The 27,314-nt window shown below is 37.0% G+C and overlaps 1 protein-coding gene across 3 annotated transcripts in view; it reads right to left on the bottom strand.

Annotated features, from left to right (window-relative positions):
- The window catches only part of VAV3 (vav guanine nucleotide exchange factor 3), a 149,073-nt gene that overhangs the window by 24,115 nt on the left and 97,644 nt on the right, over nt 1-27,314 (bottom strand). For 2 of the 3 annotated variants that reach the window (XM_066192329.1, XM_066192332.1), the window contains exons 19-21: nt 25,233-25,278; nt 4,295-4,431; nt 516-581 (exon numbers count right to left, since the gene is read on the bottom strand). In XM_066192329.1, coding sequence (XP_066048426.1) covers nt 516-581; nt 4,295-4,431; nt 25,233-25,278 — 249 coding nt within the window. The remainder of the gene's footprint in view (nt 1-515; nt 582-4,294; nt 4,432-25,232; nt 25,279-27,314) is intronic. The other variant, XM_066192331.1, reaches the window with a different exon arrangement.

Genomic DNA, 27,314 nt, shown 5'->3' with positions numbered 1-27,314 from the left:
ACAAACTTTTCTAGATCGAGAAGATTGTTGTGTGAAATAAAGACAGGTAAGAACCTAAAGAAAAAAGAAAATTTTTCAGGCAGTCAGAATTCAAAGTTTTATATTAGTTTTACAATTTTTAAACTTACTACTTAGGCTGTAATCCCTCTCTCTAACCCAAAGTGACTGGGGAATAGATTAGAGCCACAGCACTCTTACCTTCCTGCTGGGGAAGGAAGAAAGTGGACTTTCACATAAAATGTATTTGATCTACACTCTGGAAACTCTTCAGACAGTTCAATTTATTAATATTCCCAAAAGTTAAACCTGCTTATCAAACTTGTTTTCTTGACATGTCCTACTTACATCCAATAACCAAAAGTGTTAGAACACTCTAAGCAATCCTGAAGCCACCATGAAAGCACCGAGGAACTAGAAACAGTATTATTTTTGTAAGGTAAGATCAATCTTGATGAACTAATGAACTAGGCAGTTTTCCTGTAAGGTGGCAAACAGAACTAAGTAATTGTACTTACACATGGGCTAGGTTTTACTGCATCACTTGGGAAGAATCCAAGCTCTCCTGTTGTTAGATTTCTTCCCTAAAAAAAAAAAAGAAAATCCATTTTTGAGACATAATTGGGAGTAACAGTAAATAATAATACACACCGAGGAATTTATGACAATAAATACATCCAAGAGTCTTTAAAATAAAATGCTGTTCTAATAAAGTGTTGCTCAATATTTCTGTGGGTTTTGTTGTCGCTTTGTTGGGGGTTTAATATAATTAAGAAATAATTATAAGTGATAGATCTGAAAGCTCTGAGAGATGAGAGGCAAGAAGGGAGCTCAGAAAATGGGATGGGATTCCTAATTCTGTCAATGTCTGCCAGTGTCTGATATCTTCATTAATGTTAATTATCTCCTTTCAAGTTACTTCCTCCTCAGCTGGCATTCTACAGAAAGCTGCCACCCTGCAACCTTGCAGATCCCCAAAATGACTACACCACCATGCACTGGTGGCTGCAGCACCTGAGAGACCAAACTCCAGTGGGAATTCAGAGCTAGTGATCCAGCAGCCAATTCAGACACTACGGTAAGCATTTCCATAAGGGAGCACATCAATGGAAATTGACTGGGCAGGAGAATACTGACAGAATTAAAGAGGATTCTGACTATGACAGACTGAGATGCTGTAGATGCATCCACACAACTGGGAGACCACGGGCAGAAATCCATCCAGCACAGCCCAAACTGAGCCTTTCCCGCAACACAACTGCTGCCCTCCCAAAGTGCAGGACCACCAATTTACTCTGGCTCCTAAACACCAGAAGTGGCCTGACCATCACAAATCCATGCATCAGCAGTTCACACACAGTTCAACACCAACCAAGCTCTCTTGAAGAACACCTTAAAAACATCTTTTTATTCCTAGAAATATTTGGCAGTGAGCACACGTTTCAGAGCAGAACAGAGCACATACCTAAATTCATGAACACAGATTCATAAAATTAAAGCATCAAAATATGCATTTAGGCAAACATATGTTTTAATTTAACTAATTTTTTAAAAGCACATAAACACTTAACCTCCACTAAATGTAATATACTGACTGTAACTATAATAAACGCTCAGCATTTGGCAATGAGATTAAGCATGAGTACTTTACAAGCATTAAAATCTTGCAAATTACATTTCTTTTTTATTTTTGATGGCATACCTGCTACATAAAAAAAATTTAAAAGGGAAAAATCCTCATTAACACGCATGAAATTTCTTCAGGGTTTCAGTTCATTTTGTTTCTTTAATACTAAATGTGTAATTCTACCATAATACCGCCAGAGAAAACAGAACTCAAAAAATTCAACAGAGTGGAGCTGAATGTAAAAAAAAATAGCAAGGGTTTATGAAAAAAAAAAAAAAAAACATTCTTTGATTGGTGCTATCCTAAGCACAATAAGTGAGCGCATCATTCTCCATAGGAGATCACTACACAATTTCTCACACACAGTAGCTGCCACCTTAACCAAAAATACAGAGAAGTACACAGGCAGCAGAGGAGAGGGAAAAGCACATAGGCAGCATTTAAGCTAAAACTGCTTTATACCAGCGCTATTTTAAAAAATAATTATGTGCAAACAAGTGTCAGTCTTACAGATTTCAACCTGTGTTCAGCAGAGCTTTCTCATCCCCTTTCCCATCATCTGCTTGAATATAGGTATTTGTATCCATATATTCTATTTACTCCTGAAACACAAATCCCTCTTGAATATAGATCTAATTTTAAGCAGAGCCCTGAAACAGTGTGCCATACGAGTGATACTTATTTTCAATACTAATCATACCTGAATAGCAAGTGATACCACACTCAATAAGACCAACCACTGAGGAAAACATATTAATGTCCATCAACACATGTTTGACTGCACTTCAGCTACAGCTCAAACACTGCTTAGTAACTTCTATTATTTATTTCATGTGCTGTAAAGAATGAAAATGTTTTACCTAATCCACACATACTTCTCTATTACAATCACTTGAATTTCTAAATGGTCAACTTAGAAAAACCATTGTAATACTAGTCTGGTGGGTCAGCTGTACATTACCCTAAAAGGCCTCTTGAATAATTAAAGATTTCAATATAAATTGCATTTTGCAGACTCTTTCTTATGCATTTTAAAATGAAGATGTCATTAAAAGACTCAGAAAAATCTGTATTAAGCATTCTGTGACAAAAGAGAAAAAAAAACTCCAGAATGATGCTAATGGAGATGACAATTTCCATTAGAATTCAAATCTATTACTAGGGCTTCTAGGGAAAAGCCTCACACACTTTCTGGTTTCTGCTAGTTAAACACAATGAGATTCTAGCTAAATTCTTTAGCATGATAATCACAAACAACCTCTAAGACAATTTCCAGTAAATTGAGTTGACAGATGTGCATGAACATGGCAATAGAATCAGTCCCACACGGTAGCAGAATTTTGGCTCATACTAATTGTATTAAGTCAGATGATTACCTTCTAGCCAGTCCTAAGTCAGGAGTAGGTTTAAATGCTTCTGCACATTAAAACTCTAGACCTTGCAGAACCAAGTCCTACATACAAAACTACAAAGGCCAAACTGTCATTTGAAAAGATTTATTTGTAGTGATGCGAAATACCCATGGTCTGCTAAGTAACAGGTTGGGGGGAGGGGAGGGGGTTCGAGGGGAGTTGGTTCGCTTTCTGGGTTTTGGAGGGTTTTTGGGAGGGTCTAAGGTGGTTTGGTTACAGCTATTTACATTTTTTTTCAATTGATTAAAATAATTCTATTGCTTATTACTTCCCCCCATTAAATGTTCAGGATGTTACAGTGACATAGGAAGAGTTTACTGATCCAGTCCTGAAGAGTTTGGAGAAGATTCCATCCTAACTGTAGCCAGAAAAACAAAAGCCAAAAAAAACCCAAGAAAAAGTATGACCTAACTCACTAAATACACCAGGAAGTTTTTATATTATATTCATTACCTTATTACAGCTAAAAAAAAAAAAAATCAGGAAGATCAACACAGAAACAATTCAAGAAGACAGATATTTTCCACTTCTTGTTCTATTAATCTCCTGATAGTTCTTCTATTTAGCTCTATTTCCTTATATCCAATAATACAAACAATTAAGCAAGCAATCAAGAAAAACGAGACACATTGTAATGCATTTACTATTAAAGTGAATGCAAGTCAGCATTTTCAACATTTATAGTTCTCATTTAGGAAGAAATTTTAGTAACAATAGTAGTGATGTGAATCATGTGACAGCAAATTTTGCCATCAACAGAATATACTTTTCCCATGATTATAAAAAATCCCTATCTTTAACTGACTTGAGCCACCACCAAGTAGTTTAGGTGTGGTTCTGTTTTGCACAGCTATTTCTCTTCCCTATAAATCTAATATTCACTAACTGGATTTTGTCAACATAGCTTTTACTTATGTTGCGTTAGAAAATCAGACACTGAAAATACAAAAACTTTGCTTTTTGTGCCAAACACGCTCCTTAACTTTTATAATTTCATTAGGATTGCCACCAATGTCATGTTCTCGCAGATTTAGTCACTGGGATTTTTACTTTAAGGTTGCAAGAATGACAATTCACACCATATGGGAACTATTGGCAATTTAAAAGCAAAATTAGTTGTATAAGACATTTATCTGGATAAAACACAAAGATTTTGTTGCTGTTGTTCAAAAAGAAAAGAAGTTAGGATAGCAATATATCAATAAGAAGTTGATTTCTGGACAAACAGAATATAGCTATTTGTTAAATGATACAGTACCTGCCAAAATAAGCTGTGTGCATCTCCTCTAATGAGTTCAATAGTGTCCCCAATCTGGATGTGCAGTGGTGGCCCATCTTGGGCTGCTGGCTGTGGGATTCCATTGTAGTTCCGAATGACTTGCATTTTTGGTAAACCTGAAAAAAAAAAATTAAAAATGAGTAACAGTGAAACAGAAAAAAATCCCAAAAGCCAGAATCAGTTTTAACTTAATGACAATTTATAGAATCTGAAAACCAGGAGAGCCACCAAGGAAAGAAACATTATGTCTTTAGCAGGTACATGACTAAGGCACTAGTACTTTGTACTATACCAGGCACAACCAAGTAGAAAATAATTACTTTGGAAAAGTGTCTCTATCCCCCTTTCTACTTGGGGTGAAGTTGATTTCATGCCTATGGAGACTCTTCCCCCTACATGTGCAGCCCTGGCTCTGCATAGGGTTCAAATATTAATGCTATCTTTGTAGTTCAAGGCAAAGATCGCAATGAATTAGTATTAAAGACACCAATCTAGATAATCTCATCTGCTTTAGAACAGTATGACCAAAAACCTATGGCTGATGTGAACATGGCCACAAGAGTCAGGATCATAATTCTTTGAGGTTTCCCACAACACTTTTTTTTAAAAAATAATCATGTTATTATTTCTGCGTGCATGTAGCAAAGCCTGGATCAGCTGAAGGTTTCATTTTCAAGACAAGAACTCTGGATGCACAGTAGTCCTTCCACATCCATACAGACTGCATCTAGACAACTAAGCTGTGTTGAGTATTTTTTTTTAATTTTTTTTAAATTAAATTAAAACCCACTTCTGTCTTCTTGTACAAAGAACTAAAGCACTATTTATGACTCCAGTTCAAGAATCCTCCACAGGCGTCTATCAAATGGGGGGGCAGTCCCTGTATCTTCAGTCAGAAGATAAAACTGTGGATACTGTGACATCACGTTCTTATAATTTTAACAGCATTTTAAAAAATTACAACATTTTAAGCATTATGGACAGCTAGTGTATTGCACTCAGAGAATGTGCTCTGATACTATAAGAGTACTTGAAATCAAATGAAGCACCACCCACACTCCGTAACAAATATATTAAAGATTTAGAGGCTTTTAGAAAGGCATTTTTGCACTCTATTTACTGCCAAGGAAAGCATTTTACCACAACAGAGCTATTTTTAATTATTTTCTCTCTATCTTTTCTAAAAAACTATAGAATAATTTTCCTGGTTTTAACTAAACATGGGATTTTCAAAATCATTACCATTAAGTGGGTATATCAATTTCAAATCTTAACCAGACAGCTTGTGGTTAAGTAAGAGTTTGGTAAGAATGTATATTAATAAATACAGGTAAGAGTGACAGACTGCAAAGTCAAGGTCACTGGGCTGACATATTTAACACTTTTTTTGCTGGAAGGTCATCATTAACTTCATTCTAACAACAAAGGATCAGCAGGCCCACAGAAGACTTATTTCTGTTGCAAGGTCACTACTGTAATTTAGGTGGCAACAAACAGAAATATCCATGATCTCCTCTAAATTGTACAAAACATGAAAGAGATCACCTTCAGTAATTACTACTCTCCGTATTAATGAATAAATACTAATCCTAAGTGCTGATGAAATATTAAGCAAAGTAATACCAGTTCTTAAATTACTCAAGCCAAATGACACCTTAAATTTTACTGTTTCTGCAAGTTATCTGGCATGCTTAAAATGAGCACCTCATTATTAATAAGCCATTATTTCACCAAGGCAAGTACTAGACATTACTCTGTTTCTCAACTGAAGGCTTTCATGCTCTCATATACTGATGCAGCATCAACAAATGCTCCATGCACTGCATGGCAAACAGAAATAATGCTGCATACAAGTGTCTACCTAAAGCTGACAGCTTTGTCCTAATGCAAGGAAACCTCCCATCAGAACATGAACTGTAGTTCTGCACGTGTGGTGAGCAAACTGTAAGCAAGTACTCATCTTAGAGACATACATGGATGTCAAAAGAAATGCACAAAATATTATTCACATTATAAAACCATGTATTTGGTAATATAGTTTATCACATTTTTAGTGTGCATATATAAGATGCTTAGAACTCCACCCTTGGATCGAGCTCATCAGAATATACTCAGGAAATAATCATATACTTTTCAACGAAAATCCTGGTAGTTTTTAAAGATACTATAATGCTTAAGTTATTAATCATAAACATGAAAAAAGTACTTTTTATTTCTATTCCACTGGTAATTATGATTATTGGCATCTCTGAAAACCAGGGTAAGATAACTATAGAAAAAAAGAGAAATTGTGCTGTGTCAACTAGCAGAATTATTCAAAAGGTAACACAGAATAAATCCTGTCAAAATGGACCACGCCCAGAATACTCGTGCATAATTCAGTATGCTTGATTCTGTAAAATCCTATGGCAATTTTGATTATAAAGTTACCTTGGCAGATGCAATGTTGGGAGATTTGATCTAACACCTCTTGACATCACTAGAAATAATCCTGTCATTTAAATAGGCTTTTGGGTTACAGCCTTAATGGAGTTTATTTTCTTGTTTCAGAACCCTCCTTGAAACTTGTTTGTTCTAGTGCTTACAGGAACTGTGATAACTACAGCACTCATTTGCTTGCTATAGCTGGTCTCTGCTACGGTGACACAGAAATGTTAATTTTCTACAGTAATTTTGACACCTATTTTATCCAATTGCTGTCTTTGGCTTACTTAGGAGTTCCTTGTGCTCAGGGTTGTCATTGCTATGAATACTTACTGCCTAGCACAATGTATGTGCACCACCACCACCACACTCACATAAACCAGCACCTGGAATAACAGGGATACAAGGCCAGGATTCCAGTATTCTGCAACAATGCACAGTAATCAATGACACTGCAATGTTATTCTTTCATTCAGACACTTCCATAATGAAGTGTGCCAGCTTCAAGGCCATGGATAAAAAAATGCATGAATAAACAAGGGAAATTATATTTTGATGCTAATTATTTTAGCACATTTTAGATTTGACTCAGATTCTGAAGTGCACTTTATAGCTAGAAAGTAAAACAGCTGAAGGTAAATTCACTCTCCAACAACAGGAGTGTCTGAGTCACTAAGGGCCATATTCATTTCAGGATCAATAGCAACACACATGCACACACAGCCTGTATCAATCAAAGATATAAAAGCACTGAGTGCACAACTAATATGTTTTGCCAGTTATATGAAAATATCAAAAGGACCTATCACTGTCATATGATTTTAAACTTTTTTTTTTAAAATCCCTTTTTCCAGGAACAAAAGACTATATGAAATCTTTGAATCATCAATCAAAAACCAGTACATAATATTCTGAAATAACTAAATTTGCATTGGTACATGTTCTTCTCATAGAACTTCTCTTAGACCACCATTAAGGACAGAAAAAATAAGTGGGGTACAGAAAAAAAAATAAATCGAGGAAAAGAGTCAAAAAGCTGCAAACAGAATGCTTAACTTCCTTTTCAGCACGCACTTACAGATTTGATTACAGTAGCTCAGAAAGAGTTAAGCAGATAAACATTGAGCTGGTGGACATTTAATTGGGCAGAAACTGGTCAGCTGTCACCTCCTAACATACACAGAAGACAAACACTGGGGTGTGATGTATCCAGACCTATCCATCATTAACACATCAACCATCTCAAACAATCCATGAGTTTAACAAGCTTACCCTAAAGCAAATCTGTTTGCTCCTATTTTTCCCTCTAGAATTCTATCCTCTGTGCATTTAAATTGTGCTGGCTTTGGCTGGGGTAGTTTTCTTCAGAAAAGGCAGTATGAGGCTAACTATGGTTTGAATTTATGATGAAAACAGGGTTTGTTTACACAATGTCAAGGCCTTTTCTGCTTCTTCTACCACCCTGCCAGTAGGCTGGGGGTGCACAAGGAGCTCAGATGGGACACAGCTGGGACAGCTGGCCCCAAGTGACAAAGGGATAAGCCACTCCATATGACAGCATGCTCAGGATATAAAGTGGGGTGAGGGACAAAGAAGGGATGTTTGGAGTGATGGCATTGGTCTCTCCAAGTCACCATTACAAACGATGCAGTCCTGCTTTCCTTGGGATGGCTGCACACCAGACTGGCCAAGGAACATGGTGAATGAATTTTCTCTTTTGCTCCCCTTGTTTGTGCAGCTTTTGTTTTAGCTTTTAAACTGTCTTTATCTCAACCCACAAGTCTTCTCACCTTAGCGTTTTGTTCCTGGCTGGGGTTAAACCACAACAAGAACCTTTTACTTTTCAGTGCAAATTAGTTCACGGCCAACTTACATCCATTTAGAAACAGGAGCCTGCAAAGTTCTTTTCCTTGTCTGCATTTATTTTCATACTGGAGTTAAAGGGAGCAATCATACCCCTATTAACCTTCATTCTGCTAGGCTAAAAGAGCCAAGTTCTTTTAGCTTCCTCTCATAAGAGACCAATTCCTCTGAGGCAGTTAACCAGCTGCTTTACAGAAGTTCAGACGGGCAAGATCTAGGATATTTTCCTTGTCTATCTTGACATTTCGTTTTTAATTGGTACCTAGATTCATAACAAATATACTCATTAAGAATCCTGAGGACTTGCTGTAATTCAGTAATGCAGACAAGAAAAAGTGGTATTCTACAGAAACCTGAAATGCTTTAGAGTATAACTATGGATTATTTGTGACAGAAACAGTATAGAACCTCTATGCATTAATGACTAAAATGTGAAATAAGTTAAGCATTTAGAGACACTGCCATTGCAATGTACACAGCTACAGTAGTGAGAGTATCTGACAACGGCAGAAAACTTGTGGAAACATGTCTGGCACAAAAATGTTACTCATTAGCATGTTACAAAGAGGGTAAAATTCCAACACAAAGGACAAGATCAAGATTTCATCTATGTATTATCATTAATGTTAAAAATACCATTGGCTTCCATTAAGTCAGATTTGCACATGACAGAGTTTTTTATCAGGAAACTTTCTAATTTAAAGATACAAAAGAGCCCAGTAGTTTCCAATATTGAAATCAAAAACCAAACTTTTCCAGTTAAGACACTGATAAATAGCTAAAATTTACTTCATCCAAAAACCAGGAAAAAAACGCAGATTCCTGGAAAAGTCTTCATAGTCAGGCTCTGGGTCACAGAACTAACATAAATTGGTGATCTAAATTGTAGCTCATGAGAAAAATAGAAAGCATGATAGAGTCAAGATTTATAAAGTACTAATTAGGTTACATTATAGAAAAATAAAACCTTTCATAAACCGTACCATTCATATGAGTATTTCATCTAATAGTTATGAGTCAAGGAAGGAGGCTACAATTTAGAATTAACATAGTCCATAATAAATTAGAATATCCATTAGACAATGAAACAAAAAAAAAAGTAAACTACTTGTATTCCTGACAGCAGCTCTGCATTTCTAAACAACACTGAAAGATGCTCAGAGTTTCATGCAGAGATTCAAAAATGTTATTTTTTGCTAATAACATGCATAATGCACGCCCTATTATGACCTCTACCTGTCAAAATTGATTCCAGCATCTGTTATTTCCAAGCAACGCAAAACGTGGTTTACTCTTTGGGCAGGGATCATTCTAACACACAAAATAATGACGCAGCATATAGGAGAGCAGGGTTCAAAGGTGAATTTGTGGATAAACTTTATACTATTAGCAGAAAGACATGAAACAACTTTGTCTGCATTAAACATCCCTTCTAAGTTAATATGAAGACTTTCTTTTTCTCCATGAATACTATAGTCACCAAATATTTATAATCTGATTGGAAAAAAAAAAAAACAATAAGCAATGGAATAAAGCCTCCTGACTTCATGAGGCTTTGAGTTTGAAACAGAATTTTAGACTATCTGACAAGGCCACATCCTGATGTCTCCATAAGCTCAAGAAAATAACATTGCCTTTCATATAGGAAATGACAAAGGCTCACTAGTTCTGTCCTTTCTTTCACCAAAACAGCATTTTGGGTGTCTGTTTGGAACTTCTGAACTTGCTCTGACCCTTTTTGGTTTATATCTTTGCAGCAACAAACATAGGGAATGCAGTTCTGCTAAGAAATAAGCTGACATTTAGTGACTGATAAGCCTTCCATAGTAAAGACCAGGAGAAGGAATATTGCACCTGAAATCCCTGAGCAGGTACATCTCCATACATCTTCACACTCCAGCCAGGAAGTGAGGGCTAAGTAACTCATGGCAGTGCCTCATAGGATTAAATGTCTGAACAGTGGCCCACAGTGTCAGGGATAATTTTAACAGCAGACACCAAAGAGACACAGGAACTCGTATTGAAAGAAAAAGTTACTATTTACACCATGGTAGGTAAAATTACACTCTGAAGGTTTCTGATCAAGAAGCGCAACAGCAAATAATAAAGTAACAAGGAGTTGTGACAGAAGAACAGATGGATTGATAGGGACAGCAGTGTGAATAACAGGTGGAACTGTTATCCCTACAATCTGAGCATCCATGACACAAAATCACCAGCTTTGACACATTTTTTGGCAATATCATCTGGGTCCAGCACTAATATTAAAAGCTAGTTAAAGGAAAGCCCTAATTTGACCATGGGGTATATGAAAACAAAGTCCTTTGGCATTCTTTGTACGTTCTCCCAATCAGCTCTACCAGCTTCATTGTTTGAAATTCCTGTTCATGGTCATTTTATTGCAGAATAAACGGTAAACCTGGTTCTTCTGTCTTGCATTTATCAGGAGAGCAGCCTCCCAACTCCTCATCAGTGTCATTTATCTCCACAACCAGCTGAAGTCAATGGCTTTGTTACTGCCAAGGCAAAACTTGTCTAGAAGGCCTTCTCAGCTGGTGAAGGGACATGACGAAAGCAACACTAATAATCACTTAAAAAAAACACATACAATTTTTGAGGCTGTCTATTAATGCCTCAAAAGAGACTAGGTTGGGGTGGGATTTCTTGAATTTGGGATGACTACTTGGAACACGGATTACAGAATTCACATAAATGGAAGATGCCAACACAGTCTATTAGAGCGTTCTTCAGAGTAGCAGTGATTTAAATAATTACTATTGGACAAAATGAACACAATTAGCAAGTACGCAGACATACCTCAAAGAAGATACTTTAATTGAACTTTTAATTCTCTCAGTTTTAAGTCGCTATTTCTGTATGTCATTGTAATTAGATGTTCTAATTTTAGATACTGCTTTTAAGCCTTACATTCATAAAATCATAGAATGGGCTGAGCTGGAAGGAACTTTAATGATCATCTCACTGCAACCTTCCTGCCGTGGGCAGAGACACTTTCCCTTGGACCAGTCTTTACTACCAAATCTACGTCTTCAAATCTACAGTTTTTCAAAGATTCAATTTTTCCACCATTTCTCCTGCATATAGAAACTCTATTCTTGGCAGAGACCTCTGCAAAAATGGTCAACCATCAACCAAAACGAAGGTGTGTGGGAGGAAAAAATCTGTCTGCTAACAGTCTGATCAACAACTTGTTATAAGAAACAGAAAAACACCACAACTCAGGAAGTCCTGGTGCTTCCCCAGGTTTTGTAGATCTGATCATTAGCAAAACGCCCCCTGGTAAGTGGCTCTATCTCCATTTTCTGGTTAAGATCCACACAAAACTTGGAACTACATTGCAGATCATAGCGGGAGTTCACTGCAAAGAAAATAAACAAGACTAGTGATGTTATTTAATTTACAAGGCTGCATTTTTGAAACTGCATGAGTTCTGTTATTTTCTACACATTTGTTTTTATATTACAGTAGTTTTAATACTTAAAGATGGATGCATAGACAAATGGGCATCTTCCCCTGCTCTGAACATCAGTATGTGGCTTCACCCAAATGCTTTTGTCAGCAAAGAATTTTTGAGGATAACTGTGCTTAGTGACAATATGAGCAGCATTAATTAAATTAGCAGCATGGGAATATGGACATTCACCAAAGTGAACAGTCCCCTCTCAGTAGGAGCTTTAAATTTCCAGGTTTTCCAAAGCAAGGTCAGCATAGTGCTCCTATAAATACAGCACTTATTTTGATCAGAAAAAAGAAACTTAGCCAAGAAAATCTAAAATCCAAACTAAGTTTCAGATTTTTTTTTTTAATTTAGAAAAATAACTTCAACAGAAAGCATTTTCTTACTTCACTCTTAAGCAGGGACATTTGGCACATCGTGACACTCATTTTAATGAACCTGAAAACTCACCTCTCTGCAAGGAAACAAAAACTGGCACTACAAAAATGCTTCTGAAGAGCCGTGTTTTTCAACTTCAGAAGGGAGAGTCACAAGGGCTGCCTTTTGGAAAAGGAATGACCCTATTCTTATTCAGATGACCAATGACCATTTGTCTCTCATGCCCTTAAGGGTGGCTCTGTTCCTAACTCTCAAAGATTCACTCCTGAGGTTTAATTTACTTTTGTGTCTCAAAACAGAAGGAAAAGAAACTGTAAAGATTTTGGGAAGTCAGACGACAAAATGTTACAACACAAAAGAAATACAAAAATTACACTGCTGAAAGAATCTACAAATGCCAACCCAATACTATTTGCACAGCAAGCATTTTCATATGCTCAAACACTCATGCTTCCCCTAAAATACAAACATTTATCTTTGTAGATCCGTATTAATTCAGAACACCTGAACACGCCCTAGACTGAGAACTTCTGATTGCAAATGCAAGGAAATATGTCTAAAATAAGAGAAATTTCTTGTGCAATTCCAAAATTATGTCTTAGTTTTTATACTCAAACCCAGGGAATTTCTCAAAAGAGAAGGAGGACTCTCTCCATGACTGCACTGAAAGAAAGCAGAGCGCTAAGAAAATCACTGACTTCCTAATGGTCATTGCTACATACATTTGTGATTCATCAAGAGTGAAAACTATTTTTTCTTCACTGACAGACCTTGGTTTCCTTTTCACTGCAGCTTTTCCTTCCAAACAGGTGTTAAGGACAACCTCTTTTTGTTTTGTGTAATTTTAACTCCAAATGTTTACTCAAGCAACACAGGAGTAACACAGGCAGCTATCCTTGTTAGAGTAAGGGATTTTGGAATTGCCTGGACTGAATAGAGTCTCAGCACTTCGAACAAGTCTTAGAAACAGCTGAGCATTAAATGTTTCATGGGAATAAACAACAAAGAATAATCAGGTTCAAAAACAGAGTTTTCATTTGTTTTGACAAAGTAATGAAATCTCATCCTTTTAATGCAGTCTAGGAGGTAAATTAGGGATATAAACTTTAAAAATCATGTTGCCTCAAAAGTAAGAAGCTTCTTTTTTTTTTTTAATTAAACAAAATGGAGTTTTGGCATATGAATTAAAAAGTGTGGTACATGTGGTGTGCTGCTTTTTATAAAAGCACATGGTATGAAGATTAACCAGTGCTAATTATCACATCTTTTAATGTGATGCCATAGACAGGCATGGCATTCTAATTCCTGTATTTGTTCTAACATGCACCTGCCCTGAGGGGCCAACAACTTGCATTGGGCAGATACTACAGATGAAGGTGTGCCCAGACAGTGGATTACGTGCAGCAAAAGGCTCTGAAAAACAGGGACAAATCTTGGAATACAGAAGTCCATTATTCCACAGAAGTAATTATTTGGAGCTGTAGCTTAAATATCAACTTCCCCATGCCCAGGGATAACTCTGCAGCAAGCAGTAAGAGGAAAAAGGCTTGAAAACAGGAACCACACTTTGGAAACTGAATTTAATACTGCAAAATGCCATTAATCTTGTACAGGACCAAGGCCTTTTTTTCTAGTGCTGAGAATTCACAGACCAAATTATTTTAAAAACAACATATAATCCATGAAAATACAGATCTATGCCACCTAGAATCTTTCACAGGTATTATATTTAAAAACAAACATTGCTGAAAACGTGCTGACATTTTATTCATCAAGAACTGCAAAAATAAGAATTCAATTCTCTTTCATGCAATTTCTTCGGTGTTCAGCATTGACTAATAGCATCTGCCTCTAAGATGAAAGGCCTTAGTCTCCCATTTCTGTTACTTACAAGAATTAAATTCTCTGGCAAGAGAAGCATTTTAAATTATTACATAACGTGAAAGGGAAGTGGCTGATGCCTAGCAAAGCAGGCAGGTCCCAGCACATGACAAACAATTTTGCCTGCACGCACCCTTCTCGTAATGCTGTATAATCCTTCAGCTTTTCAAGTGTAAAGACTCTCATGATCTTACTCTTCAATCAATTTTTATTCTCTGTGGCCTCTACCCTGCTTACAACAGATACCTCTTTTACTTCTTAATTGATAGTTCTTAGCACACATGCAAAAGTTTCAGGCCTTGTACACCTTTTTTGCATGCAAGCATGAGCAGACAAATGTTGCCAAGAATTATGGAATTATATTAACGCAATGAAAAGACACCGTTGTTTCAGCTAAAACAAACCTGCTCTTAAAAATATGCCTACTTATTTCTGGTCTTATATAGGCTACAGCAAATAAATTATGTTCTTTGAGAAAAGAACTTGTTTTCATTACAGAGTACTTGTGCTATAAAAGTAAAAAAGGATGAATGTGTACTTCACTGTTAATACCACAATGCAGTTAAAATCGTTTATACCTAAAGAGTATATACTTGGGAAATTTTTTTTATGCTGCATGCTTTGCATATTTGAACTACTGGCCATCTATGCAACCAAATTCTAGAAAATCCAAAATGCATCATATTTTGTGATGCCTTCAGTTTTTCCCATGAATTTGTAGTATCCTTAGGCTCAATCAGCAGATACACCTAGACAAAGGCGTTCAGGCTACAATGAAAATATCTACTGAGTATAAAAACACATATCTTACATATAAGCTTTTACTGTCTTCATTTATGTCAGCCTTTCTTTTCTTGCATAACTAGTATATGAAAATTTTTATGCTATTCTGATATAATGGGGTTTTTCCTTTTATCAAAGAAAAAGATTTTCAATTTTTAGTAAAAATTTTCAAATAGTTCACAAATTTAAGTAGAATAATTTTCCATGTCTACTTATAAATAAGTTCTTAAACTGAAGATTGCTTACATGATGAATAAATAATAAGCTGTAAAAGGTTCTTCTTTTAAATGCAAAAATGAAACCATACAATAAAACAATTCCTCACTTGATCTCTGTTGAAAAATCAAGATGTTATTAGTAAATTACCATAGGCAAGAAAGATGGGTATCAAATTTAGTCCCTGTCAAGACATCAGTGCTGCTATAGTACTGCCATATATATTGCCATATATAATCACGCTGCATCTCACATATTGTTGATTCCTTCTTTCCCTGTCAAGGAAACCCTCATATATTTGCTGCACAATAGTGAAGGTTCTCCTTCCATTTTCTGTTTCCAGTCTGAATGTGGATTATATCCTCCAGAAAAATGTGAGAGTTGTTAAGACAGAAACCATACCCAAAAGCAAATAAAGTATGAGGGTTGATATCCCACGTAAGTCAGGATGACTTATCTCACTTACCTACTCACTGAGGCTGCCACCGCTGCCTCCCATGACCAGTTTGCCATTATCTCACTGAAGTTATTTAGCCTGTGACTGGGTGATCCGTACATTCAAAAGAAAGGCAGTAAGGGAAAAAACACCACACCTTGTGGCAACAGCTTGTAGTTACATGAAAGAATCACCAGAGATCAAACTGACACCAGCAGAACACCCAGACTTGGTTCTTTTCCCCAGAATACTGCCCCGACAAAAAATACACCTTAGACACTTACATCCCAGCATTGGCTCTTTGACCTAAGTAGGTCATTCCGTATTTCTCAGGTGCCTGAGCCTTGTACAGAGCAACACACAATTACAGGGCTTAAATCAATTCCACCAGAAATGGACAAATAACAAAACTGGCACACAATGCACAGAAGCAGTGGGAGCTTAAGTTCCTATCATCAAGCCCCATACTCTTTTCCTTTTCAGCCTTTTTTGTCCCCAAGATAAAGCAAAAAAGGGGAGGGTGAAAATTCTAGGGCAACCTGTAGGGTCTTCTGTAAAGAAGAAATAAAGAAAAAATGTTGTAGAAGATACACCAGCATTAAGTGAATTGCAGCGTACCAAAAATGATCCCTGCCAGTCACAAGAAGACTGCTACTGCCAGGAGTGTAACGTTGTTCTGGAAGGAAAGCTGTGATCCATACATGCAGCTTTTGTTATACCATATTTCATGCTATTTGTTGCTGTCAAACCCAATTAAGGAAAAACTCCAAGAAGAGTAAACATCACACTTTTATTGTCTGAACTAAAAGAGGGTGGCCTCATGCTCCCCCCTCTCCCACATGCCCTATTCCAAACAGGCTGGTTAAAGAATAACCTCTAAGGTTAAGGGACTGAGGCACATTTTCAAGGTATCAGATAATGAAGTTACTTTTTAATTCCCTGTTGCACACTGAAGCTTAAGAAACACAAGTTACAAGAAGAGCAGGACTGAACACGTCTTCTATTTATTTGCAGGTCAGCAAGAGCAGCGATGAGGGCTGAACTCCAAGTTCTTTCACTTAATGCCTCAGAAAAATACCTTTTCTCCTGCATAAACCACATCTAACGGTTACAACTGAATAAACTGATTCTACTGAAAAATCCATCCGATCAGGTTTTATAACGTCACTAGTTGAAAGTGCTTAGTACCAAATAAATTCAAACATTACATAGCTGAGCTGTTAATTATGATCTGCAAGCTATTTCTCAAAACAACTCAGTACCATAAAAATAGGTAGCTGTATGAGAAGACAATGTTTTAAAGAAACTCAGTTGTAATCAGTAGATGTCTCAACACAAGTATCTCACAGTTGTACAAGGCAGACTAGGAAAGCCTACTATAGAAACAGAATTTACAAGTATATGGATAATATAATATAAAGACTACAAATACTTTTTAGGAACAAGTCAGGGACATTGTTTAGAGTTCTTTAAAGCAGACGAAGAAGCAGGGTTATATATTAATATGGATTAGCAAAATCATTTTACTAGGAGTCACAGTGAGGCTCTGTTCCAGCTTACATGATAAAAGAGGAAAATTTTCCTCCCCTGCCCCCAATAAATAAAACACAAAAGGACAGGACATAAAAATTTAGAATAGTATTTTTTTTTCAAATAGAGGGCAGTGTCCAGAAGTGACACCCAAACGAATCCATGCTTGGCCCTTCCTTGTTCAAAAAGTTAATAAGCACTATTAAAATGGGATATTAAAGTGGATTAAGTCTTGGAAAAGGTGCAAAAGCATTTTTCTAAAAAGAACACTATTTGCAAAGGACTGAAGGAAGATTTCATGAACAAGAGGACTCAATATCAGACAATAACTCTGGCTGGAAGGACCTTTGAAGGCCATTTGGTCACACCTTCATGAAAGACTTAAAGTAAGATATGCATTAGGATAATGGATCTGGATAATGGATATGGAGAAGTAGGATATCACTCATACACAACGATGGAGTGTGAAACAGGTATCATCATAGAGACAACTGATCTCAGAATAATTGCTAAGTATCTTTTACAACTAGTTCTTCAATATAATAATCTAATTCTGTTCTGTACAAACACTAAGAAATTACTTGTGGCAAACACAGAACTAGAATGACTGACTACTCTAGGACCTAGAAGCATGCAGACAGGCAAACAGGATGGCCAGAGAAACCCTTCTGTATCAGAAGAATTAAACAGATAATTGCTCTTCAGGCTAGAGGGCATGTGACTGGAGGGGATATGACAGACAGCTCATGAGTGGCATAAAAGTGACCAAAGTACTCACTATTTCCTTATTTATTATTCATTTTCTTGATCCAAAACCATAGAGGCATCAAAGTAATATATAGCAGGTTAAAAGCAAATAAAAATATGTGCTTTATTCACACAACTAATTACATGAGTGACAGTTAAAGGATGTTGTGAAGATTTTAGACTGATTTAAAAAGTGGCAATGAAAACACATGGAAGGAGAATTAAGAGCTAAGAAACGAACACAGGTGGGAAGTACCACAGCACCTTACCCCAGATTCTATCCTTCAGCATCCATTTAATTTGCCACTGTTGAAGGGATCCTGAGCTAGCTTGGCCTGCAGCTCATTGTTCCCTTCTCTGGGAATCTCAAAGTGGTGAGCAGATTAAAAACTCTCCTGAAAAGCAACATCAGTTTCTCAGGCTCTTGCCTCTGGCCTCTTCTACCAAGCTTTAAAATCTTCCTCAGGCAAAAGGCAGAGGCAGTTTGGGGAGCTTCTCTTGTGTGAATTTTCAGCAGTCTTTTTTCTCCCATGGGATGGCTGCTTTCAATTTTACAATGTTTCCCAAATTCTTTGTGTGAGAATTACTTTGAAGTAGCGATCAAATACTGATTTAGTTAAATGAGTGAGCCACAAAAAAAGAAACCATATGCTTTAGAGTACTGTTAAAATTCAGTTACTTTTGACTATTTTTAATCATTCATTGCCTTATTATCTTTGTTTTGCCTTCTGAGAATTACAGCACCCTGAAGATTAAAATCAGATATGAAAATAGATGGGTAAATGCAATATTCCTCTTGAAGATGAATAAGAGACTTGTAAGTCCCAATAAACTTTACCAAATACCAAGCAATTCCCTTCCACTTGCCAAGGTAAGTAAAGGCAAATTTGGGCCATATAGCTGTTGGCACCATTCTCTTCCTTTTTTTAAAATAGTGCTGCACTATTTTTGTGCATATTTAAAATACAGAACAGTGTATTTTTTTATTTTACTGGTCATACTTGTATGCCCATTTTGTCCACCTCTACCTGACCTTTTCCTTTTTTCTCCCTGACAACTTCCTTGCATTTATCTCTAAACAGTGACGTTTTGCTTAAATACTTAATACTCAGTGTTTTTATGCAGAAAAAAAGAAAGATACTGAAGGATTTTTAATCCACCTCAGTTTAAAAATTATGTTAGTATATGGACAAGCATGTATTGGACACCATTATTTCTCTAAGAGGAAAAAAAATGTTAATTGCTTAAGATATAGAGAGAGTCCCCAAAACACATCCAATAAGACAAAGGACTTTAAATCACTCAACTACAAACTAATCTTGCAATCCAACCAGACAAGGATGAAAGAGTTTGACAAAATAAATACATTTCACCCTTTGGCATCTGGATCTTCTGATGTTTAATTAAAAGAAAAGGCTAAAGGCTATGTTCTTCTCTGAATGTTAGCTCACTGCTGAGATGCCAAGGGGACAGGCACCTTTCAAACACCTCTCCCCAACAGGAATGTAAAATAATTTTAATATAAAATAAACCAACCCAAATAAAAATCATTAAACTGCATTTAAAAAGCTTCATTGGAAGACAAAACTCTGCTTCACCTTCCAGAAACGCATTAGTGGAAAATTTCTTGGTGCAAAACATTAGACATGTTTTTTCTTGCAACACAATAAAGACAAATTTATTATTTTGTGAAGCACTGTAGAGGAGAGGAAAAAAAAAGGCAATGATCTTGAATGTAGTATGTATTTTTAATAAATATGTGAGATAAATTAATCTGATCTCACAAATTGGACCACACAATTCAGTGTATCTCTGTATCTGCTGTTGAGGCCCAGCTGAGAGAAGCTGTCCCATGACGTGGGACCACAAAGAAACTCACTGGCTCTGGTCTCAAACACCAACTCCATCTCAGCCACTTGATGTAAAACGTGCTCCAACATGTCTATCAATACCAAGAGATGGTGAGGTTAGAGCTGCAATCAAAGTCCCTCAAAGAACTCCAAGATTCCATACCGTATCAGTAAGCAGCATCACATCTCTCTGGCCAAGGAGTGCTCTCTTTGCAGCAAGTGTGCTCTCAGCTGTCCCACTAAACCTGTCCTGACCTGCAATTCCTCTACTCCACAAAGATTCCTAGAGACACGTACTGGGTACCTTGAACAAAGTGCTTAGATGCTGTGTAGAAAAGGAAGAAGTATCCATAGCTGAATAAAACCCAGCCAAAAGTTAAACATGTGTCATGTATATGTAAAATCAAACCTCGTTTTCAGTTCTGTAGCTTGCTTAAAACATTGCATGCAGAGAAGTCTTAAGTTACTCAGTAAATCTAATGCTCCCCAAACACTTTTAAAGACCTCAAACTTTGTCAAAGAACTATTTCTTCACTAGAGGAAGTTTCATGAAACATTTCTCTTTGCTCCAGTATTCCTTCTGGCTTTCCTCAATGTAATTTACAATCACACCCATTTTGTCCAGCCATTAAGACACATCATTATGCTCCATGTTAACAATATCTAAAGCTGGAAAGAATGCCATATGTGTATTCTAGTACTCGAGGGATTACTATTCACTCATACATTTTATTTACAGGAAATATAATTAAATAACACTAGTAAATGTATATGAAAAACACCTATCAATGTATTTCTTGATTCTACACACAAGATTTTATTTATCAAAGCAAAAAGATGGTACTTGGTCTAATTCACCCAGATGGAGAGAATCCTAACAAGGAGATACATGACATTAGTCAACTCCTTGTGAAATACTAGGGGCTTGTTTAATGTTGGGTGGTTTTTTGGGGTTTTTTTAGACCCTTTTCTGTGGCTTAAAACCAAGATAAATTCTTGTTCTCAACACTGATACACTGGCAGCCAGTTAGTTAGTACTGGGCCACCGACACCACAGCCAGAATCCCAGGTAGCTGCTGCCACTGTTGAAGTGGAGAAATAAATTTCTGAATGCCTGTTCTCAGCACTGGGCTTCACAATGCAGAAGGTTCCCTTTTCTCATCCATGGAATAGGGCATGCTCTATACTGGGCTGGACGAGAAAGACAACAGCCAATCAGGACTAGTAAGGATGTGCCTGGACAGCTCAATAAAACAAGAAAATGAGCGACATGTTTCAAATTCTTAGTTAAAGGGTAGTTTTATCTATAAGAACTACATGCTTGGCAAAGACTTATCTGCTGGTTGGGATATCCCAGCATTTGAGTTTAAGCCAGATTTTACTTTAGGCTGGGCATACGCTTGGAGTGGCACTGAAATGGAAATCTGAGTTAGACTTGCATATCATATCAAATGTATCAAATACAAATACCTCTTTTTAAAGTTATTATTTGAACTTTGAATTCCTGGGCTGAAAAATACATTTGCCCAAGCTACTGCAATGCATACATGACTTGCTAGCTTTATGTCCCTCCACCCCAAAAATATCAGACAATATTTTACTTTCTGCGGAGGGAAATATATTGGTTCTGGCCCTTGGTTCAGAACTGAGGTTTTCTAATCTTCAATCCTTGCTTATAAAAAAACCAGCTGTTTAAGAAGTCAGAGCATGCTCAGCAGTGATCTTTCACTGATCAGATTTTGAGTTTAATCTACAATGAATCTTGACTATAAGGCTTCTAGTGTTCTATTTTTACCAAATTTATCCTTCTGATATGAAATATACTTTCACACTTCCACAGATTAAAATTCCAATGTTTATATTAGCAGAAGTGTTTAGTGTAAAACCAGTATCAAAAACACTAAGCTGTGAATCTATCACATTTAGACTCTTTATACTGTAAAAAAAGACAGCAAACATACACTGCACTATTTCAATAGCTGAAAAAGACAGTAATTTTTACTCCTATTATAATAAATACAAAATTATTTCCCTTAAAAATATTAATCAGACTGCATCATCCTTCTTAAGAATTCACACAATAAGAATTTGTGCTTATGAATATACATATGAATGCTTCATTTGTCATTTAAGCCTATAGTGCAAATCCCATGCTTAAACATGTTCCCTACACGAGAATAAAATGTCATATAATTATCATTTCACATGCCCATTCTATGCAAAAACTGACATCAGTCTGATCACTTCTCAGATGCATTAAAGCAGAATCATGTTGTTCACGTGCAAGCCGTAGACTAAATTTTCCCTGGATTTATAGCTGCAGGTGTATCCACCGGTTCATTTCATCAATGGCTTTTATTATCTCCTGCTTAATCCAAAGAAAGGCTATTTAAAACCTGTCCCACTAAAACGTAATAGATGAAGTAATTCAGGAGGCTCTGTGCAACTGGATTGCAGGCTGAAGGCCTAGTGCACAGCGTAAAGACAAAGCCATATTTTGTAGGATTTCCAGTGTTTTCTTCACCTATGCAGTTTCTGCACACTTTTCTTTTTGTACACGTTTTTCTCATGACTGCGTTCATTTCATGGGAATTTCTCTGCCTCATCATCCATTAATCATTTTTCCTTCTACCCCTCCTTCTTATTCAGCACAAAGCAAATCTCGAGGAGGAAACTGTCACTGTCAAAACTTTTTACCCAACTTCAAAGAAAAACAAATGAAAAAGTCATAAACTAACTTATTGTCTTTAGGGTACTTCAGCTAGATAGGTTCCTTCCTCAATCAGCTTTACCAGCAGGAAACAAGATATTTTAATCCAGTATCCTCCCATTGTTTTGTTTAGACCATCCTTCAACTTGCACTACTTCTCATCAAATTCAAATGATTTTTCATTCTGGACTAAACTCTGTCAGCAAAAATTGAATTTGACTCTAAGCATAAAAAGAGAAGCACCAATGCATTAACTTGACCATGCTATTCATTATTCTTTACTGCAAGGGCCAAGACAGACATAACAGAACAATCTTGACAAATTGCAACCCAAAATATTTGTATTTCCTGGTGATATCAAACTCCATCAATATTCAGTCACTGCAGGTGCTGGTTATTGATTCACAGCTAGTGTCTGCTCCCTAACCTGGCACCCATGCTTCACATCAGCACTGGCTGCAGCAGCAGCAGACCAAACCTTCTAAAGACAAAGCGGTCGGAGCAGTCAACCTTTTGACCACCTGTCTCAGCAAAAAGAGCATCCTGGTGCTCAGACTCTTCAGGACTTTACATGGTGGTGCTCTTGGAAAGCTCTGAGGCTCAATGCAGTAATGTACGCCTGACATGACTGATCTCTTCCAAGTGCTGCCCTCTGGATAGCATTTGTCTCTCAAGGCAATGTGCAATCTGATGAACAGTAGCACTTAGATTATGCAAAATAGATGCCAGGAGTTTGCCCAAGACTTTAAAAGTTATAACCACTGAGTTACAGGAGGCACAGAATGCCTACCCTGACAAAACCCAAAACAAAAAGTTCATTTCATTTGAAAACTGACAGTATATGCACAGAGCACATTAGTATGTAATATATTTCTCACTATTTAAAACCTTTAAAACGTCAGAGGTAATTCTGTAAGAAGTCTTCTAGTGCCATGTCTCTAATACAGGGACTTAAAGTTCATGCAAACATGCTGCACTTCTTTTGGCTTTCAAAAAATTATGAGGACCAAGAACTTCACTCCATAACAAGATTATCCCAACAATTCAAAGAACTGTTCTGTGTAAGTAAATGGACAAGGCAGGGGGCAAATAGAACTGTATTTTAGGCATTGGCTATATGCAGCTTTTAAACACCTATTTAATTCAACTACTTTTGATGATTTCAGTGGTGCTTAGTCTTCAATAAAAACTACTTTTAAAGTATCCTTGTATATAAAGATCCTGCAAAAACTTCTATCAGATTTCAACAGCAACTAAAATCACTGCTCAACAGGTTCTCAAAGCTAAATTACTTGACCTTCGATGACTCTCTATGAGACAGCTGTGTTTTAAGGTACTGAACCTATAAGGACTATTTTGCAAGCACACAATTACACTTCACTGCAACAGGCACCAATGAATGGGAAGAACTCAGTCTTGTTAGGAAACACTTGAAAGAAATCATCCCCTTCTGCATTATTTAATTCCTACCCTTGATGTTTTCCCCTCTGACTGTATTAATTTTCAGAGTTACAGGGTGCTCTTTTTTTTTTCTTTTATGACTGCAGCCGTCACGACACACAGAACAATTTCTAGAATCATGAAGCAGGTTTATTTTGCTAGAGGGAACAAAGTGACGATACGTGTTCCAAAACATGTCAAAGGTACGTGAGTAAGAAAGGTGTGGTCTGCTTCAGCTAGTTACAACATTTAGACTTTCCAAGCCAAGGCAGCTGCAATGCTAGTGGCACAACCAGCATTCCTACTTTTTGAAAAGTGCTTAGCTCTGCCAGGCTATAATGTGGTGTACAGAATTGCCATCCTGCTTAATGTTTAACTCCAACTATTCTCAGATGTCCACATCTAGAAATATTTAATAATCCACAGCTTACTTGTATTCCAAATAATATCTGCATAACAAATCTCCAGTAATTAAACTATACAAGAAACATAAAGGACAGAAATGTAATTACTGTAAAAAATGGCACTAAAAATATCACACAGTTGCACTGAAAAACATTGAATATTTTATACAGACATGTGATGGGTCTCCAGAGGAAATGTTCACCCACTTGAGTACACAACCTATAACCAAGCATTTAATTTTCTTAAGGGCTGCTGCTGCCACGATTCCACAGAAGTATCTACTATAAACTAACAGGAAAAATAAAATCACTTTGAAATTCAATGTAAAACTGCAATTGGTTTATGCCTTTCAGAAAAGCAACTCATACAGTTAAGCACTGAGCACCACTACACTTAAGAGCTGAGAATAGCCACAACTTGAAGATTTAGAACCTGAGCTTTATAAGCAATTGTCTGCTATTCATCCTTTAGTTATTTCTTTTAAAACTACTGACTACAGTAGGGTGGGTCATATTAACTGAAAGCCCAGAGGCATTTTGTTGTTCAAACAGAACTTAAAGAAAAAAACAAGGGAAAAAAATTAAGAGTTCAACCAGCTGACCTTATCTTTGAAATCACAAACAGAGCAATCACTTTAGACCTTCATGACTTCAGCAGTCAAGTTCTCAGCACTGCGTGCATGGCAATAACATATATAATGCAACGTAACAAAGCAAGTTACAGCTTCCTTACTCTTTTCATTTAATGTTTAAGTGCCAGAAAGTCAGGACACAAACCTGGATCCACATGTCTAGAGCTTCTTCTAATTCCATTTGTTCGTTTCTGCAGAGCAAAAATAAGAATCAAGGATATGAATAAACATGTTTTCATGGAGGCTCATTGCAATCCTTTCATTCCCACAATCTACTAGGCAAAGCTGGTTTTCTTAAGTTATTTCCCCCAACCACCAACACAATTATCTTTATCTTGTAAAAAGATCACACTTTGAAAAATATTCTCAGTAATGTTGATGGCTTTTTCATATATCCCATTTTTTCTGACACTAGGCTGAAAGAGTCTCGGTCCATAGAAGGTTTGCTCATACATCAATATTTTTTGATACTAAGAACAAATGTATTTTTTAATCATTTATGAATAGGATAGGGAAAAAAAATGCACTCTGGCATTATCTGCCCCAGATAACATCCACCAACACAAAAGTCAAAGCCATTTGCATTGTTTTAATACGTTAGAAACTTCCACTATTTCTACTTTAAACTGAAGGTAACTACAATTCCCTATGGAATGCCTAATTTTCTTACTTTCTGGGCAAGTATTTAAATATCCTTAGTAACTTGTCTGTCTCTCAAAAATTGGAGGAACCAGAGCTGTGTGAAATCAGAAACTCTCTGACAAGACTCAGATTATTTCAATTTCTTTTCTATATTTTATACAGTAAGACACTTACTATGGATCCCTGGAAATTTCAATGTGAAATAATGCATATCTCTGAACTACTCATCTGCTTTTGCAAACTTGTTTTATCTGGTAACTTGCATGATGGTTCATGCATTTATTTATTTTTTAATCAAACCAAGCAGAGAAAGGCATGTTGCATAACAAAGGGAACAATTAGGTTGCTCTGATTTACTTGCCGTTGATATAAGCTGATGCAGGACACACACCAAGGCAAGCCAGAAAACAGTAACCTGAGGCATAACCAAATTACCAAGCCCTGTAACAGGCAAGCAAAATCAAAAGCTCGGTTTGAAAATAGCTTTCAAACTCTCTGATCCTTGGACATAGTCTCTCTGAACCCCACAAGTTTAATTAAAGAAAGGATAAAAGTTTTGCTTCATCTGTAGTGGACACAATAAAAATTTAAAGCTGCTGCCACAATGAAGATATTAGTACTGGATAAAAGCAAAATCCTCAACTATATCCTATATTTTTTTTATAGATGGAAGCCATGTTACTGATAGGATCGACACAGATTGGTGAGCAACCACAGATTAGCACAAGAAAGGGAAAGGGGCAGGACTCGGAAAATATAAAGGGAAACAGAGAAATGCTTAATTGAAATAAAAACAACAGAGAGACTGTGACAACTCAAATCATATACACCAAAGGACTGGCTGGAAAACAGTTTTAAGGAAATAGCTGTATGGAAATGTGCTCAACATTCTTAAACATACTGAATTACCAGTTGATTCTTTACTTTACTGGTATGAAACCTAAATCCATGTTTTCCAAAATGACAGTTCCTCATCCATGCTTAAGTTTTCTTCTGCACAGAGAGAATTAAAGCAGGCACTTAAATAAGAGTCTTGGTAAAAATGTAATCCTGGTGTTTTGGATCAGCTTAAGAGCCAATAGCCAATCAATAGCTCCAGAAAGGAGGCCTTTATTCTCCTAAGAAGAAAAAACAGTATACCTGTTTTTTCACCCAGACACAGTATGGTCACCACAGCTAGCTTTAGGAAGCCTGACAGCCTTGTCCACTAAGCCCAGTAGATGATCTGCTCACAGCTCTCCAGCCATGCCCGCAGGACTGGAAAGGCATCAGGCAAACGGGGCACGCTGTGATTCCCATAGAGTGCCCTTCCTCAGCCCGTCTGTCAAGGCAGAGACACCAAAGGCTGGGCAGCACCTGGCCAGAGGCACGGCTGAGGATGCAGTGAGGAGAGCAGGCAGGGGCTGGGCACAGGCAGCGGCTGGGGCAGGGCACAGGCAGGGGCAGCACACCCCTCTCCTCTGCCAGAGCTCCCCCATCACCACAATTCCCCTGCCGGATCCCAGGAGCAGCAGCCCACCGGGAGCTCACCAGAGGGTGCAGAGCTGCCCTCACCCGGCCCCACTGCTGCCTGGGGTTACAGGGA

The sequence above is a fragment of the Chamaea fasciata genome, unplaced genomic scaffold (assembly GCF_029207755.1).
Source record: "Chamaea fasciata isolate MVZ Bird 193981 ecotype frontalis unplaced genomic scaffold, bChaFas1.0.hap1 SCAF_10, whole genome shotgun sequence".
In the NCBI taxonomy this organism is placed as follows: domain Eukaryota; kingdom Metazoa; phylum Chordata; class Aves; order Passeriformes; family Sylviidae; genus Chamaea; species Chamaea fasciata.
This window is presented reverse-complemented; position numbering and strand designations above follow the sequence as displayed.